General features: G+C 36.1%; 1 protein-coding gene across 1 annotated transcript in view; it reads right to left on the bottom strand.

Moving 5' to 3' along the window:
* Positions 1–15,395, bottom strand: part of SEPTIN7 (septin 7) — a 235,602-nt gene that overhangs the window by 43,288 nt on the left and 176,919 nt on the right. The window contains exons 5-7 of the mRNA XM_053715770.1: positions 12,637–12,754; positions 11,854–11,946; positions 10,790–10,886 (exon numbers count right to left, since the gene is read on the bottom strand). Coding sequence (XP_053571745.1) covers positions 10,790–10,886; positions 11,854–11,946; positions 12,637–12,754 — 308 coding nt within the window. The remainder of the gene's footprint in view (positions 1–10,789; positions 10,887–11,853; positions 11,947–12,636; positions 12,755–15,395) is intronic.

Here is a 15,395-nt window from a genome sequence, read left to right as displayed (position 1 = left end):
GAGATAATCCGCTTCCCAATTGTCTACACCTGGGATATGAACCGCAGAGATTAGACAGGAGCTGGATTCCGCCCAAACCAAAATTCGAGATACTTCTTTCATAGCCAGAGGACTGTGAGTCCCTCCTTGATGATTGATGTATGCCACAGTTGTGACATTGTCTGTCTGAAAACAAATGAACGATTCTCTCTTCAGAAGAGGCCAAAACTGAAGAGCTCTGAAAATTGCACGGAGTTCCAAAATATTGATCGGTAATCTCACCTCCTGAGATTCCCAAACTCCTTGTGCCGTCAGAGATCCCCACACAGCTCCCCAACCTGTGAGACTTGCATCTGTTGAAATTACAGTCCAGGTCGGAAGAACAAAAGAAGCCCCCTGAATTAAACGATGGTGATCTGTCCACCACGTTAGAGAGTGTCGAACAATCGGTTTTAAAGATATTAATTGAGATATCTTCGTGTAATCCCTGCACCATTGGTTCAGCATACAGAGCTGAAGAGGTCGCATGTGAAAACGAGCAAAGGGGATCGCGTCCGATGCAGCAGTCATAAGACCTAGAATTTCCATGCATAAGGCTACCGAAGGGAATGATTGTGACTGAAGGTTTCGACAAGCTGTAATCAATTTTAGACGTCTCTTGTCTGTTAAAGACAGAGTCATGGACACTGAATCTATCTGGAAACCCAGAAAGGTTACCCTTGTTTGAGGAATCAAAGAACTTTTTAGTAAATTGATCCTCCAACCATGATCTTGAAGAAACAACACAAGTCGATTCGTATGAGACTCTGCTAAATGTAAAGACGGAGCAAGTACCAAGATATCGTCCAAATAAGGAAATACCACAATACCCTGTTCTCTGATTACAGACAGAAGGGCACCGAGAATCTTTGTGAAAATTCTTGGAGCTGTAGCAAGGCCAAACGGTAGAGCCACAAATTGGTAATGCTTGTCTAGAAAAGAGAATCTCAGGAACTGATAATGATCTGGATGAATCGGAATATGCAGATATGCATCCTGTAAATCTATTGTGGACATATAATTCCCTTGCTGAACAAAAGGCAATATAGTCCTTACAGTTACCATCTTGAACGTTGGTATCCTTACATAGCGATTCAATAATTTTAGATCCAGAACTGGTCTGAAGGAATTCTCCTTCTTTGGTACAATGAAGAGATTTGAATAAAACCCCATCCCCTGTTCCGGAACTGGAACTGGCATAATTACTCCAGCCAACTCTAGATCTGAAACACAATTCAGAAATGCTTGAGCTTTCACTGGATTTACTGGGACATGGGAAAGAAAAAATCTCTTTGCAGGAGGTCTCATCTTGAAACCAATTCTGTACCCTTCTGAAACAATGTTCTGAATCCAAAGATTGTGAACAGAATTGATCCAAATTTCTTTGAAAAAACGTAACCTGCCCCCTACCAGCGGAACTGGAATGAGGGCCGTACCTTCATGTGAACTTAGAAGCAGGCTTTGCCTTTCTAGCAGGCTTGGATTTATTCCAGACTGGAGATGGTTTCCAAACTGAAACTGCTCCTGAGGACGAAGGATCAGGCTTTTGTTCTTTGTTAAAACGAAAGGATCGAAAACGATTGTTAGCCCTGTTTTTACCTTTAGACTTTTTATCCTGTGGTAAAAAAGTTCCTTTCCCACCAGTAACAGTTGAAATAATAGAATCCAACTGAGAACCAAATAATTTGTTACCCTGGAAAGAAATGGAAAGTAGAGTTGATTTAGAAGCCATATCAGCATTCCAAGTCTTAAGCCATAAAGCTCTTCTGGCTAAGATAGCCAGAGACATAAATCTAACATCAACTCTAATAATATCAAAAATGGCATCACAGATGAAATTATTAGCATGCTGGAGAAGAATAATAATATCATGAGAATCACGATTTGTTACTTGTTGCGCTAGAGTTTCCAACCAAAAAGTTGAAGCTGCAGCAACATCAGCCAATGATATAGCAGGTCTAAGAAGATTACCTGAACATAGATAAGCTTTTCTTAGAAAAGATTCAATTTTTCTATCTAAAGGATCCTTAAACGAGGTACCATCTGATGTAGGAATGGTAGTACGTTTAGCAAGGGTAGAAATAGCCCCATCAACTTTAGGGATTTTGTCCCAAAATTCTAACCTGTCAGGCGGAACAGGATATAATTGCTTAAAACGTTTAGAAGGAGTAAATGAATTACCCAATCTATCCCATTCCTTAGCAATTACTGCAGAAATAGCATTAGGAACAGGAAAGACTTCTGGAATAACCGCAGGAGCTTTAAAAACCTTATCTAAACGTATAGAATTAGTATCAAGAGGACTAGAATCCTCTATTTCTAAAGCAATTAGTACTTCTTTAAGTAAAGAGCGAATAAATTCCATCTTAAATAAATATGAAGATTTATCAGCATCAATCTCTGAGACAGAATCCTCTGAACCAGAAGAGTCCAAAGAATCAGAATGATGGTGTTCATTTAAAAATTCATCTGTAGAAAGAGAAGATTTAAAAGACTTTTTACGTTTACTAGAAGGAGAAATAACAGACAAAGCCTTCTTTATGGATTCAGAAACAAAATCTCTTATGTTATCAGGAACATTCTGCACCTTAGATGTTGAGGGAACTGCAACAGGCAATGGTACATCACTAAAGGAAATATTATCTGCATTAACAAGTTTGTCATGACATTTAATACAAACAACAGCTGGAGGAATAGCTACCAAAAGTTTACAGCAGATACACTTAGCTTTGGTAGATCCAGCAGGCAGAGGTTTTCCTGTAGTATCTTCTGGCTCAGATGCAACGTGAGACATCTTGCAATATGTAAGAGAAAAAACAACATATAAAGCAAAATAGATCAAATTCCTTATAAGACAGTTTCAGGAATGGGAAAAAAATGCCAAACATCAAGCTTCTAGCAACCAGAAGCAAATGAAAAATGAGACTGAAATAATGTGGAGACAAAAGCGACGCCCATATTTTTTGGCGCCAAAAAAGACGCCCACATTATTTGGCGCCTAAATGCTTTTTTGCGCCAAAAATGACGCAACATCCGGAACGCCGACATTTTTGGCGCAAAATAACGTCAAAAAATGACGCAACTTCCGGCGACACGTATGACGCCGGAAACGGAAATGAATTTTTGCGCCAAAAAAGTCCGCGCCAAAAATGACGCAATAAAATGAAGCATTTTCAGCCCCCGCGAGCCTAACAGCCCACAGGGAAAAAGTCAAATTTTTGAGGTAAGAAAAAATATGATAATTAAAGCATAATCCCAAATATGAAACTGACTGTCTGGAAATAAGGAAAGTTGAACATTCTGAGTCAAGGCAAATAAATGTTTGAATACATATATTTAGAACTTTATAAATAAAGTGCCCAACCATAGCTTAGAGTGTCACAGAAAATAAGACTTACTTACCCCAGGACACTCATCTACATGTTTGTAGAAAGCCAAACCAGTACTGAAACGAGAATCAGTAGAGGAAATGGTAAATATAAGAGTATATCGTCGATCTGAAAAGGGAGGTAAGAGATGAATCTCTACGACCGATAACAGAGAACCTTATGAAATAGACCCCGTAGAAGGAGATCACTGCATTCAATAGGCAATACTCTCCTCACATCCCTCTGACATTCACTGCACGCTGAGAGGAAAACCGGGCTCCAACTTGCTGCGGAGCGCATATCAACGTAGAATCTAGCACAAACTTACTTCACCACCTCCCTTGGAGGCAAAGTTTGTAAAACTGATTTGTGGGTGTGGTGAGGGGTGTATTTATAGGCATTTTAAGGTTTGGGAAACTTTGCCCCTCCTGGTAGGAATGTATATCCCATACGTCACTAGCTCATGGACTCTTGTTAATTACATGAAAGAAAAGAGTTTGTGCTATATTTGAATACTAGTTTGTGATTGGTTAGCAGGAGTTCTTTTGTTCTGGGGGATAGGAAAATCAGTGAAAAGAATAAACATAAAACAATATACTAATTTGACAAAATAAATCTGCAGTTTTCATTGCAAAATGATTCTTATATATGAAGGTTTATAATCATGTAGTTTACAATTTGTGTTTAATGTCCCTTTAAGCTGGTGGCAGCAGAGATAGTTTAGTGTGGGTGGCATTAAAGGGGAGTTTGGGCATTTTCATGGGTCTATTACAGAGGGGACAGTGTTTGTTAACCTTTGCACCCAGTGAGCTAAGTCCCAGGCTTGCCTAGAGTGGCTAGACTGTCACAAACTGGTTAAGGTGGAAAATGTCTAATAACCCTTTTATGACAAACTGGTGACTGTTGCAGAGTGTTCTAACCCATGTATGGCGCAACAAGTAGTGTTGATTATAAAATAATTGCTGTTTAATTTGTAAAATAAATATGCTGATTATCAAGGGATGTGCTGCATTTGGCTGTTTTCAGAGACGGATTTATTCTTGTGAAAGTGCAACAAACGAAGTTCTGGATTTGAACAGATCTTAGTGTGTTTATTTCCTCAAGAATAAATCCAGCTCTGAAAAGAGCCTGAAGGCCACAAGCTGCTGTCTCCTTCCGCATTCGGATCCGTATGCACATCCCTAATATTAACCAAGACGTATTTAAATGTACAGCTTGCTTCCAAAGGCTGTGTTTTATAATAATTTTCCTCACTGCAATACAAATGCTCTCTACTTAGCATTAAGGAGTTAAACTATCTGTAAAAACAGTTGCTTGTTAACACAGAAAGGAGGAGATGCCATTCAAAAACAGGAAGGAAAACTAGAGCATTTTAGTCATTGACAAAATGTGATCTGAGGTCGAGTTTGTACCATGATATGTGAATGTAGATATAATGGCAAGACTTAGTCATTTTACTAACATTAATGGAAAAAAACACTAATTCAACTTAGTCTCTGTCTTAAAGCATTGCACAGATAAATAGCTTTAAAGGGACAAAGTACACTATATTTTTCTTTGCATAAATGTTTGTTAGATGAGCCATTTAAATAGCCCATATAGTTTTGCTTATTTTTTAAATAATATATTGCTGATTTTCAGAATCCTAACCAAGCCCCAAAGTTTTAGATGTATACAGACGTCAGATTGCTTCTGTTTGTATGATGGGTCTTTTTATAATCAGGGGAGTGTCTGCTCTCAGCCCATTTCAGTGGGTGTCTCAGCCTAACTAAATCAACAGTGCTAAATTGGGAGTTTTTAAAAGGTTTTATACTGGATGTTTATATCAGTATCTGTACATATCATTCTTTATAGTAGTGTCTATTACTTGCAGTTAATTGAAAATTGCTATATATTGTCCCTTTAAAACATTTTCTGACAATAGCTGTAATTCTACAGTGAATGGATATCTCAGATTTTTAAAATGCTTGTTTCCAACAGAGTGCAAGATTCCAATTTTTTTATTTCTGGTTTATTTTTTATTTATTTATTAAGCAACATACTCACTAAGTATGCAATTCCTAGATTCCGATTTGTTCTGCTCAAAGGTATATTTTATTTTTATTTACACAGTTTCAATAACCAGTCTAATCGCAAGTTTATGAAGAGTCAAAAGCAAAAAAAAAGAAGCAGCTGCCAAACATCTGTTTCTCCACCAAGAAAATAAAATTACTTTTAATTTATCTCTAGATTAACGGATATATTCCTGACACGTAGCACATCATTTATCCTGAAATAAGTTTTGTCTGCAGCCAGCATTCTAGAAACACAGAGGAGTAGATAAGGGGATAACGTTTTAAACTGCAATACGACTTGACTTGAGTTTTTGGTAGCTTATCAGTCCATCAAAGTTAGTTAATTGAGACGCCAAGGACCATGATAAACACCCCCACTGTCTTGCAAATACATCAAGTTTGATTATTTCTCTTTTGATTTATTATGACTGAGTTTTCAATGTGAAATTGTGTGGCTCTTGTTATGTACCTCTTATAACTAACGAATATTTTGACATGTCAAGCAAGGGTTTAATCGCTGCCAAAGTATCCCCTGCTCAGTTGTGTATCTGGCTGTCTGATCCATAGCAGCCTGCACAATGCCTCTAGGCTAATCTGCCATAAAAGATGCCTTATACTTCAGCCAAGAGGATATAAATACACCTCCCATCATTATGGACATAAATATATGCATATCCCACACTCCTTCGCTCATATATGCATCCTCTAATGCTCCCTGCCAGCAGGCATATCGCTATGATCCAAATCTTAAAGGAATAATCTAGTCAAAATTAAAGGGACACTGAACCCAATTTTTTTCTTTCGTGATTCAGATAGAACATGCAAGTTTAAGCAACTTTCTAATTTACTGCTTTTATCAATTTTTCTTTGTTCTTTTGCTATCTTTATTTGAAAAAGAAGGCATCTAAGCTTTTTTTTTTGGTTCAGCCCTCTGGACAGCACATTTTTATTGGTGGATGAATTTATCCACCAATCAGCAAGGACAACCCAGGTTGTTCACCAAAAATTGGCCTGCATCTAAACTTACATTCTTGCATTCCAAATAAAGATACCAAGAGAATAAAGAAAATTTGATAATAGGACTAAATTAGAAAGTTGCTTAAAATTGCATACTCTATCCGAATCACAAAAGAAAAAAAATTGGGTTTAGTGTCCCTTTAAACTTTCATGATTCAGATAGAGCAGGCAATTTTTAAAAAAACTTTCTAAATCGCTCCTATTACCAATTATTCTTTGTTCTTTGGTATCTTTATTTGAAAAAGCAAGAATGTAAGCATAGGAGCCGGCCCATTTTTGGTTCAGACCTGGGTAGCGCCTTCTGATTGGTGTCTAAATATAGCCACCAATCACACCCAGGTGATTAACCAAAAATGGGCCGACTCCTAAGCTTACATTCAAATAAAGATAGCAAGAGAACAAAGGAAAATTAATAATAGGAGTAAATTAGAAAGTTGCTTACAATTGCATGCTCTATCTGAATCTTAAAAGTTTAATTGTAACTAGTCTATAACTAACTAAAAAGCCAAAAAAAAGGAAGGAAGAAGGCATGGGTGAACAGCTTAAAGGGGACATGAAAACCCAAATATTTATTTCATGATTCAGATAGAATGTACAAAAAAATAAAATAAATTTCAATTAACTTCAAAATATACTTTGTTTAATTGATTGCTTTATACCACTGTGCAAACACTGCTACCATCTAGTGCTTAAAAAATGTACAACACTGCATTCTTACAAACCTGATGCCATATAGTGCTCCGGATGTGCACACTACCTACCTAGATATTCTCTTCAGCAAAGAATACAATGAGAACAAATTTGGTAAAATAATTGTATGCTCTATCTGAATCATTGCAATTTTGTTTAGCCAATATTAACTAATATTAAAAATGTTCACATTTTATAGCACTCGTTTATCATTAAATACATTTATATTAAAATATGCAATTAATTTGTGCTTTGGATAGCACAAAATGCCAAAATATTAGAAAATACTGCACAATGCCCCCACCTGGCTACTTCACAATGCCCCCCGGCTGGCAACATTTTATGTGGAGAACACTGAATTATGTGTAGTGAAAAAAGTTTAGGAATATGCTTTCATTGTTTATTTTGTCCCCTTTTCCTGTAATTTAACTGAAAATTGTGGGCTTTCCAATTCCCTTAGTTTCTATATAGTAATGGGTGTTGTCATGTTTAAACCTGTTTCCCTCATCTCTTCAGCTGAGGACAATTAGGGACATATAAAGTATACAAACAATGGGTGTGTGGTATATATTAAAGCAGAGATCCTCAAACTTGGCCCCCCAGAGGTTTTGGAGGGCCAAGTTTGAGGATATCTGTATTAAAGGGATACTGAACCCAATTTTTTTTCATTTGCGTTTCAAATAGCGCATGCAAATTTAAGCAACTTTCTAATTTACTCCTATTATCAATTTTTCTTCATTCTCTTGCTATCTTTATTTGAAAAAGAAGGCATCTAATCGAAGGAGCCAGACAATTTTTGGTTTAGAACCCTGGACAGCACTTGTTTATTGGTGTGTGAATTTAGCCACCAATCAGCAAGAACAACCCAGGTTCACAAAAAATGGGCCAGCATCTAAACTTACAGTCTTGCTTTTCAAATAAAGATACCAAGAGAATGAAGAAAATTTGATAACAGGAGTAAAGTAGAAAGTTGTTTAAAATTGCATGCTCTATATGAATCACAAAAGAAACACATTTGGGTTCAGTGTCCCTTTAAAGGGATAGACTACTCCAAAAATGTTGGGTAATTCCTTTATTACCCATTCCCCAGTTTTGCATAACCAACATAGTTATATTAAACGGACACTCAAGTCAAAATTAAACTTTCATGATTCAGATAGAGCATGCAATTTTAAACAACGTTTCAATTTACTTTCATTAGCAAAACGTACACAGGCTTTATATTTAAACTTTTTGAGGCACCCACTCCTACTGAGCATGTGCAAGAATTCACAGAATATGCATTTGTGATTGGCTGATGGCTGTCACATGATACGGGGGGGGAGTGTGGAAATAGACATATCTGAAATTTGTCAGAAAAAAAAATCTACTACTCATTTGAAGTTGAGACTTCTTTTTATCATGCATTTGTTGATTATGCAAATCTATGTATTTACTGGTCCTTTAAAGCCACCAATCAGCAAACGCTATCCAAGTGCTGAACCAAAGATGGGCCGTCTCGCAAGCTTACATTCCTGCTTTTCCAAATAAAAATACCAAGAGAACGAAGAAATATTGATAATAGGACTAAATTAGAATGTTATATTAGGTTTTTTTGTTCTACACTTCTCAGAATATTAGCTACACAAGAAGGCAGTGGACAAACAAGGCAATTCAACAATTGTCAGCTCAGCAGTTTAATATAAGGAAAGAAAATTGTTTTTTAATCAAAGCAAAATTTGAAATGGCCCATTCTTCCACTGCAGCTGTTTTATTTTCTATGCCAAAGTCTGTTTCCTGCCAGTCTAACACATCAAAGAGCCAAAAGTACTTCCTCTGCCGAGTCTCTCAAACTTTAGCTCTACGCTAAACTGTATTCAACTCAAGGGGGGGGGGAATGCTTAAAGGGACATAAAACCCAACATGATTCACATAGAGCATAACATTTTAAAACAACTTTCCAATGTACTTATATAATCAAATTTGCTTTATTTTCTTGTTATCCTTTGATGAAAAGCAGGAATCTAAATTTAGGAGAGTGCACGTGTAAAGACCTGAAGATTACTATGCAAATTGTTTAGTTATGTATATATAATAAAACAATTTTGCAATATGCTTTAATTAATTTGCCTCTTTTCATGTAATTTAGCTCTGAAAATTGTTGATTTTCTAATTATAAGAGATGGAAATGCACCCTGCTGACTTCTCAAGGCTAACCCTACTGCAGATCTTTCCATAAAACATTTAACCTATATTCTATATATTTTTTTCTCTTAAAAGGGACACTAAATCCAATTTTTTTCTTTCATGATTCAGATACAGCATGCAATTTTAATCAACTTGCTAATTTACTCCTATTATCAATTTTTCTTTGTTCTCTTGCTATCTTTATTTAAAAAGCAGGAATGTGATGCATAGGAGCCGGCCCATTTTTGGATGAGAACCTGGGTTATGCTTGCTTATTGGTGGGTAAATGTCAGTCTCCAATAAGCAAGCGCTATCCATGGTGCTGAACCTAACATGGGCTGGCTGCTAAGATTTACATTCATGATTTTTAAATAAAGATAGCAAGAGAACAAAGAAAAATTGATAATAGGAGTAAATTAGAAAGTTGCTTAAAATTGCATGCTCTATCTGAATCATTAAATTAAAAAAAATGGGTTCAGTGTCTCTAAGAGGAAGTCAATATGGAAGCACCTAACTGGAAATGTGTTTAAAAGTTTCTTTAAGCAACCTTTGTCGACCAGAGTTAAAGTAATGGTAAAGCCAAGCCGGATTTCACCACACAGCTATTGGCTAAGAGGTGGAAACATCTCTAAGCTGAATAGGGAAAAAAGCGCTCTGACGGTGGGCAGAATGGTGATCGCTTGGACCAAATAAAGGAGCTTTCATCATGAAGTATTTTATACTTCATGAATGAAAGTCCCCTTTATTTGTTCCAATTGTAAATCCTAGCGTTGCACAAACACTAGGATTTACCATCACTTTAAACAACTAAACTCATTGTTTGGGAGCAATGCCAAAAATATAGTAATTGAAAAGGGACAGTAATTACCTTTAAATTACAATACATTTCTGTTGGCTAATATGTTATTCTATAGCAACACAAGTCAATGTTTTTAAGACAAATTAACATCCTTTATACTGCAAAATGTTAGAATGACATGGATTGTTTTAATGTTGTTATCGGTTAAAGCTATCTATAGCAAGGTTGAAAAGTCAGCAGGTGCATTTCAAGTTCTGAGTATTAGAAATGGCTCATTTTTCAGAAATAAATTGCATGGAAAGGGGACAAAATAAATAATGAAAATATATTGCAAAGTTGTTTCATTACACATAACTAAATATTTATATTTTAGATTTATTCTTGCCTCTCTCCACATTCTAGACCATAAATATTTCTCATACCCCCCTCCCCCCCCACAAACACAAAGGACTGCAATGGAAAATGTACAACCCTTTACTATAGCATAGTACAAACATAAATATCAGTGAGGAACTTTAATTTCTCTGACCTTTGTTGAAAAGCTTTAGATAAACATTTCACAAGTGAATAGCCAAGACTGCAAAGGCTTCAAATGTTTGATTCAACAGTGTAATATAAAAATATACACCGTGACATGCAAAATAATGGTATCTGTCCACATCACAAGAAATTTTTACCTTCTGCCACTCCCCAGGGATACTGTCTTCCTCTTACTCTCTTGCCATTGACTTCTATAGTCGTGTTACTACCCACCACAGCAAGAGGTAAACGGTCCTATAAAACAAGGTAACAATTCATTAAAGTGACAAACTGACTTTGTTCTCTTGATAACCTTAGTTGAACAGCATACCTAGGTAAAGCAGACATGCCCTACTTGGAGCTAGCTCATGATTAGTGCCTACACACATATGCCTTTTGTCATTGGGTCACCAAATGTGTTCAGCTAAGTCTCAGTAATGCAGTGCTGCTCTGAAGCAGACACTAATGTGTTTAACCCCCTTAAGCCACTAACAGAGTTGTGAGAGTTAAATAAATGTTGTTAATTGCTGCCCTTTCAGAAGCTTTGTTTTTTGTTTAAAGGGATGTACACTTTATTTTGTTTACAGTTATGCAGCTATTAGAGGTACATTGTACAATGTATAGTTTTGCTTATTTTTGCTTATTTTTTAAGAACTTTGTGATGATTTTCAGCCTCCTAACCAAGCCCCACAGTGCCAGATGTATACACACATTTACAGACTCCTGTTTATGTTATCTGTCTTTTCATATGCAGGGAAGGGTCTGCTCTTCTCGTTTACCCGGCCCCTTTCAGTGGGTGTCCCAGACTACCTCATCAACAGTGCTAAACTGGGAGCTTCTAAATACGTTTTGAAAAGGTTTTATACTGGATTTTTAGATCAGTATCTGTGCAAATTCTTCTTTATAGTAGTGTCTACTACAAGCAGTTATATGACAATTGGTGTATACCGTCTACTTACTTATGGATATACAAAAATGTAATGCTGCATTAAAAAAAAAAATCAAATCAAACTAAATAAAGGACTTAAATTTTTTAGCAGTTTTCAGCCAAATTTAAAAACAAAATAAAGAAAATTAAAATCCCTTTTATGGAAAACAAAGGCAATCTTTAGCTTGCATGTATATGTTATAATAATACCTTTAATAATGCAGCTTGGTATTACCTAAAGCTACATACAATTACAATTATTTTGGCAGACCATTGACAAAGAAAACCTCATACCTTTATTTTTTTCACCAGTTTATTTTCTTCTTCGTCATCTGTTTCTGGAAACTCGTAGATCTTGATTTTGTGCTCCTGGATTTCTTTCATTATCTACATCACAAAAAAATAATATTTATGGCCTTAAAGACAATGTGTAGTATATTTTTAGATGGCAAAATCATCAGCACATGCTTTTCAATGCGTTCCTTTATTGCATACACATTCAGTGAGCTTGTACCCAATTGTAGTTTTAAAGGGACACTCCAGTAATATAAACTTTAATGATTCAGAAAGAGCAGACAGTTTCAAATTTACTTCCATTATCAAATTTTACACATTCTTTTTATATTCACACTTTCTGGGGAAGAAGCTCCTACTGAGCATGTGCACAAGCTCCCAGGGTACACGTATAGTAGTTTGTGATTGGCTGATGTCTGTCACATGATACAAGGGGCCAGAAAATTTTGCAGTGTCTTTATATATTCACACTTTCTGGGGAACAAGATCCTACTGAGCTCACAGGGTATACATATACTAGTCTGTTATTGGCTGATGTCTGTCACATGATACAGCGGGCCGGAAAATAAGGGGAAAAAAAATTTGACAGAAAATCAAAATATACTACTTTTTGAAATTCAGAGTAGGTGTTATTGCTTTGTCTTTTTATGATACACTTGTTAAATTAAGCAATTCTACTGCATTGAGTGGTCCTTTAAGATTTGTATTGGTCAAAAGAAATGGAGTTTGCCAAGAATAAACTCTTTGTAAGAGATGCTACATATACTGTACATATAAACTCACCTGTTTTTTAAATTGCTGGCATTCTTCTGGTGTGAGGGTGTCAGCTTTGGCAATGAGTGGAATGATGTTGACTTTTTCATGCAAACGTTTCATGAACTCTATGTCCAATGGCTTCAATCTTTTAATAAATAAAAAATAAACGTAATATACAGATTAGATGCAGTGAATGCTAGGATACTTTTGCAAGCACAAATTACAATGAAAATATACAAAGTTATACAGTTTGGTTAGACCATATGACTGACTAGCTTTCAGAAATCTTTAAAACCTCTCACGACATTGTTATCAGGGCTCGACAAACCCAGGTGCCAGGGAGCCACTGACTTCTAGAATTTTACCTTTGGCTCTGAATTTTATGGGTTATTCTCCACATATCTTTATGCAAATACCACTCTCTTTAAAAAGATTTGATGACCCCTCTATGTAAATATTCATGTAACATTGCGATTTAACAAGACAAAATTAGTGAAAAGTGACACACAGATCGCCTTTATATACTAAAACAGAAATGACCATTAAAATCTCACCTGTCATACTTAATATGTGTCAAATCTGGTAAACTTCCTAATATAGTAAATGGTGCCAGAAGTTATTAGGAAATTAATGAGAAAGCTGGGAGGAGTAGGGACAGAGCAACAGAGGGGAAGAAAAAAAAAACCCTGCCATGCTTTCTGCAGAAGCAGCTCTGCTTGTGCAGTATGCTGACAATTCCGTCAGGAGGAGGTATAACCTGCACCAGACCAGCTATTCATATTGCCTTGTATAAATTTTCTCAAGCTTCTAGAAGCCATCAAATGGTAAATAAAGAAAGATTACTACAAAGTTGTTTTACTGTGCATAATGAAACATTTTATAGTACAATATCACGATGTATACAGTCCCTTTAAGCGCAGTTACTGTGTAACACATCTGAGAAATGTTTATTAGTAAGATATATAGATGTTGGCAACTAAAATTAAATGTAAATTGTCTGGAATCTGAAAGACAATTTAATCAAATGAGGTAATTGTGTTGTGCTGTCATGTTATATTTTGTCATCTTGGAAAACACATGTTTTATTTCCTATAATTTATTAGGAATCGTGTCTTAAGGCGTTGGAATCTAGTTGCCGACTACTAGTTTTTGTTTTCCGTTTTTTAGAGCCTGTCTGGGTATTTATTATACACAGTGTGTAACAAAATATTAGAAATGAAGGACCAGCTTAATGTACATTTGTTAAAAGTACACAAAAAATATTTGTATTTTATATTTCAGGAGGTTTATACAAAAGTATAACGAACCCGCAAAATGTAAAATTAATTATAATGAATATATCTTTACTAATTGAGCCAAAAAAGAGCAAACTTTAAACACAATTCTTTTTGATCATGGGCTTTGATGGCATCTAGCTGAACACTTCTGGTGAGCTAATGATAAGCGGCATTAATGTGCAGTCACCAATCCTCTACTAACTCCCAGTAGTGAACTACTGCTCTTGAGTACCTAGGTATGCTTTTCAACAAAGCAAATTAGATAATGTGGGTAAATTGGAAAGTTGTTTATCACATAAATATATGCATATACCATGACAATAAACAACATTTTTTTTAAAGGGACAGTAAAGATAAAACTTCATGACTGAGAGAATGCAATTTTAAACAAATTTCCAGTTCATTCTCTGTATATCTAGGTAGGCTCAAGAGCAGCAAAGTACTAATTGGTGGCAGTAAATATTCCTCTTATTAGCTTACCCAATGTGTTCAGCTAGCTCCCAGTAATGCGTTTCTGCTGCTTCAGCAAAATAACCCAAAAGAATGAAGTAACGCTGACATCAGAAGCAAATGCCCCTTTAAAAAGAGATACATACACTTGTCTGCATGACTTTTGAACAAGGGAAAAGCAGCACAACGGCTGTGCACAGAAAATGACATCACTACTAAATTCTTTCTGGAAATATGGGTGTGGTGTTCCCACAGTGTGGTCTAGAAGTAAAGAGGAACCAGGATGCAGCAATGAAACTATATTCTACCAAAATCTTTTAAGAGTACCAGACAGTGGCGTATTTAGGTTTTGTGCTGCCCTAGGCATATCCTCGGGCAAGATTCTCACCAAGAACGCTTCCACTGCATAAATGCCGGCGGCTCTAAATGAAGCAATGGTTTAAAGGAGCACTGCCTGTGAAGAGTGACTAAAAGCCTGCAGTTTATTGCGCACTGTGCTGGCTTTTAGAGAGAGGATAGGGAAGATGTGCTGCCCCTCCCAAATCTGCTGCCCTAGGCCATAATACGCCCCTGGTACCAGACAAGTATTTGTGTGCGCACGCGCTGAAAATGGGATAGAAATTCAATCCCTTTAAGATAAGAATGCAATGTCCTCAAATAAAATAGAAATATAAAATCAAACATTAAAGGGACATCACTGATTTATTAGAGGCAGAGCAGGTATTATTAGCACTAGCATCCCTGCAATTCTATGTATTTGAACACAGCAATGGGTTTAAACAGATAATAAACGGGACATGAAACCCAAAATGTTTCTTTCATGATTTAGGTAAAAAACAACATAATTTATGTAAGAACTTACCTGATAAATTCATTTCTTTCATATTAACAAGAGTCCATGAGCTAGTGACGTATGGGATATACATTCCTACCAGGAGGGGCAAAGTTTCCCAAACCTTAAAATGCCTATAAATACACCCCTCACCACACCCACAAATCAGTTTAACGAATAGCCAAGAAGTGGGGTGATAAGAAAAAAAGTGCGAAGCATATAAAATA

This window comes from Bombina bombina, chromosome 5 (assembly GCF_027579735.1).
Source record: "Bombina bombina isolate aBomBom1 chromosome 5, aBomBom1.pri, whole genome shotgun sequence".
NCBI lineage: Eukaryota > Metazoa > Chordata > Amphibia > Anura > Bombinatoridae > Bombina > Bombina bombina.
Note: the sequence above shows the minus strand (reverse complement) of the source record. Positions and strands in the feature narration are given on the sequence as shown.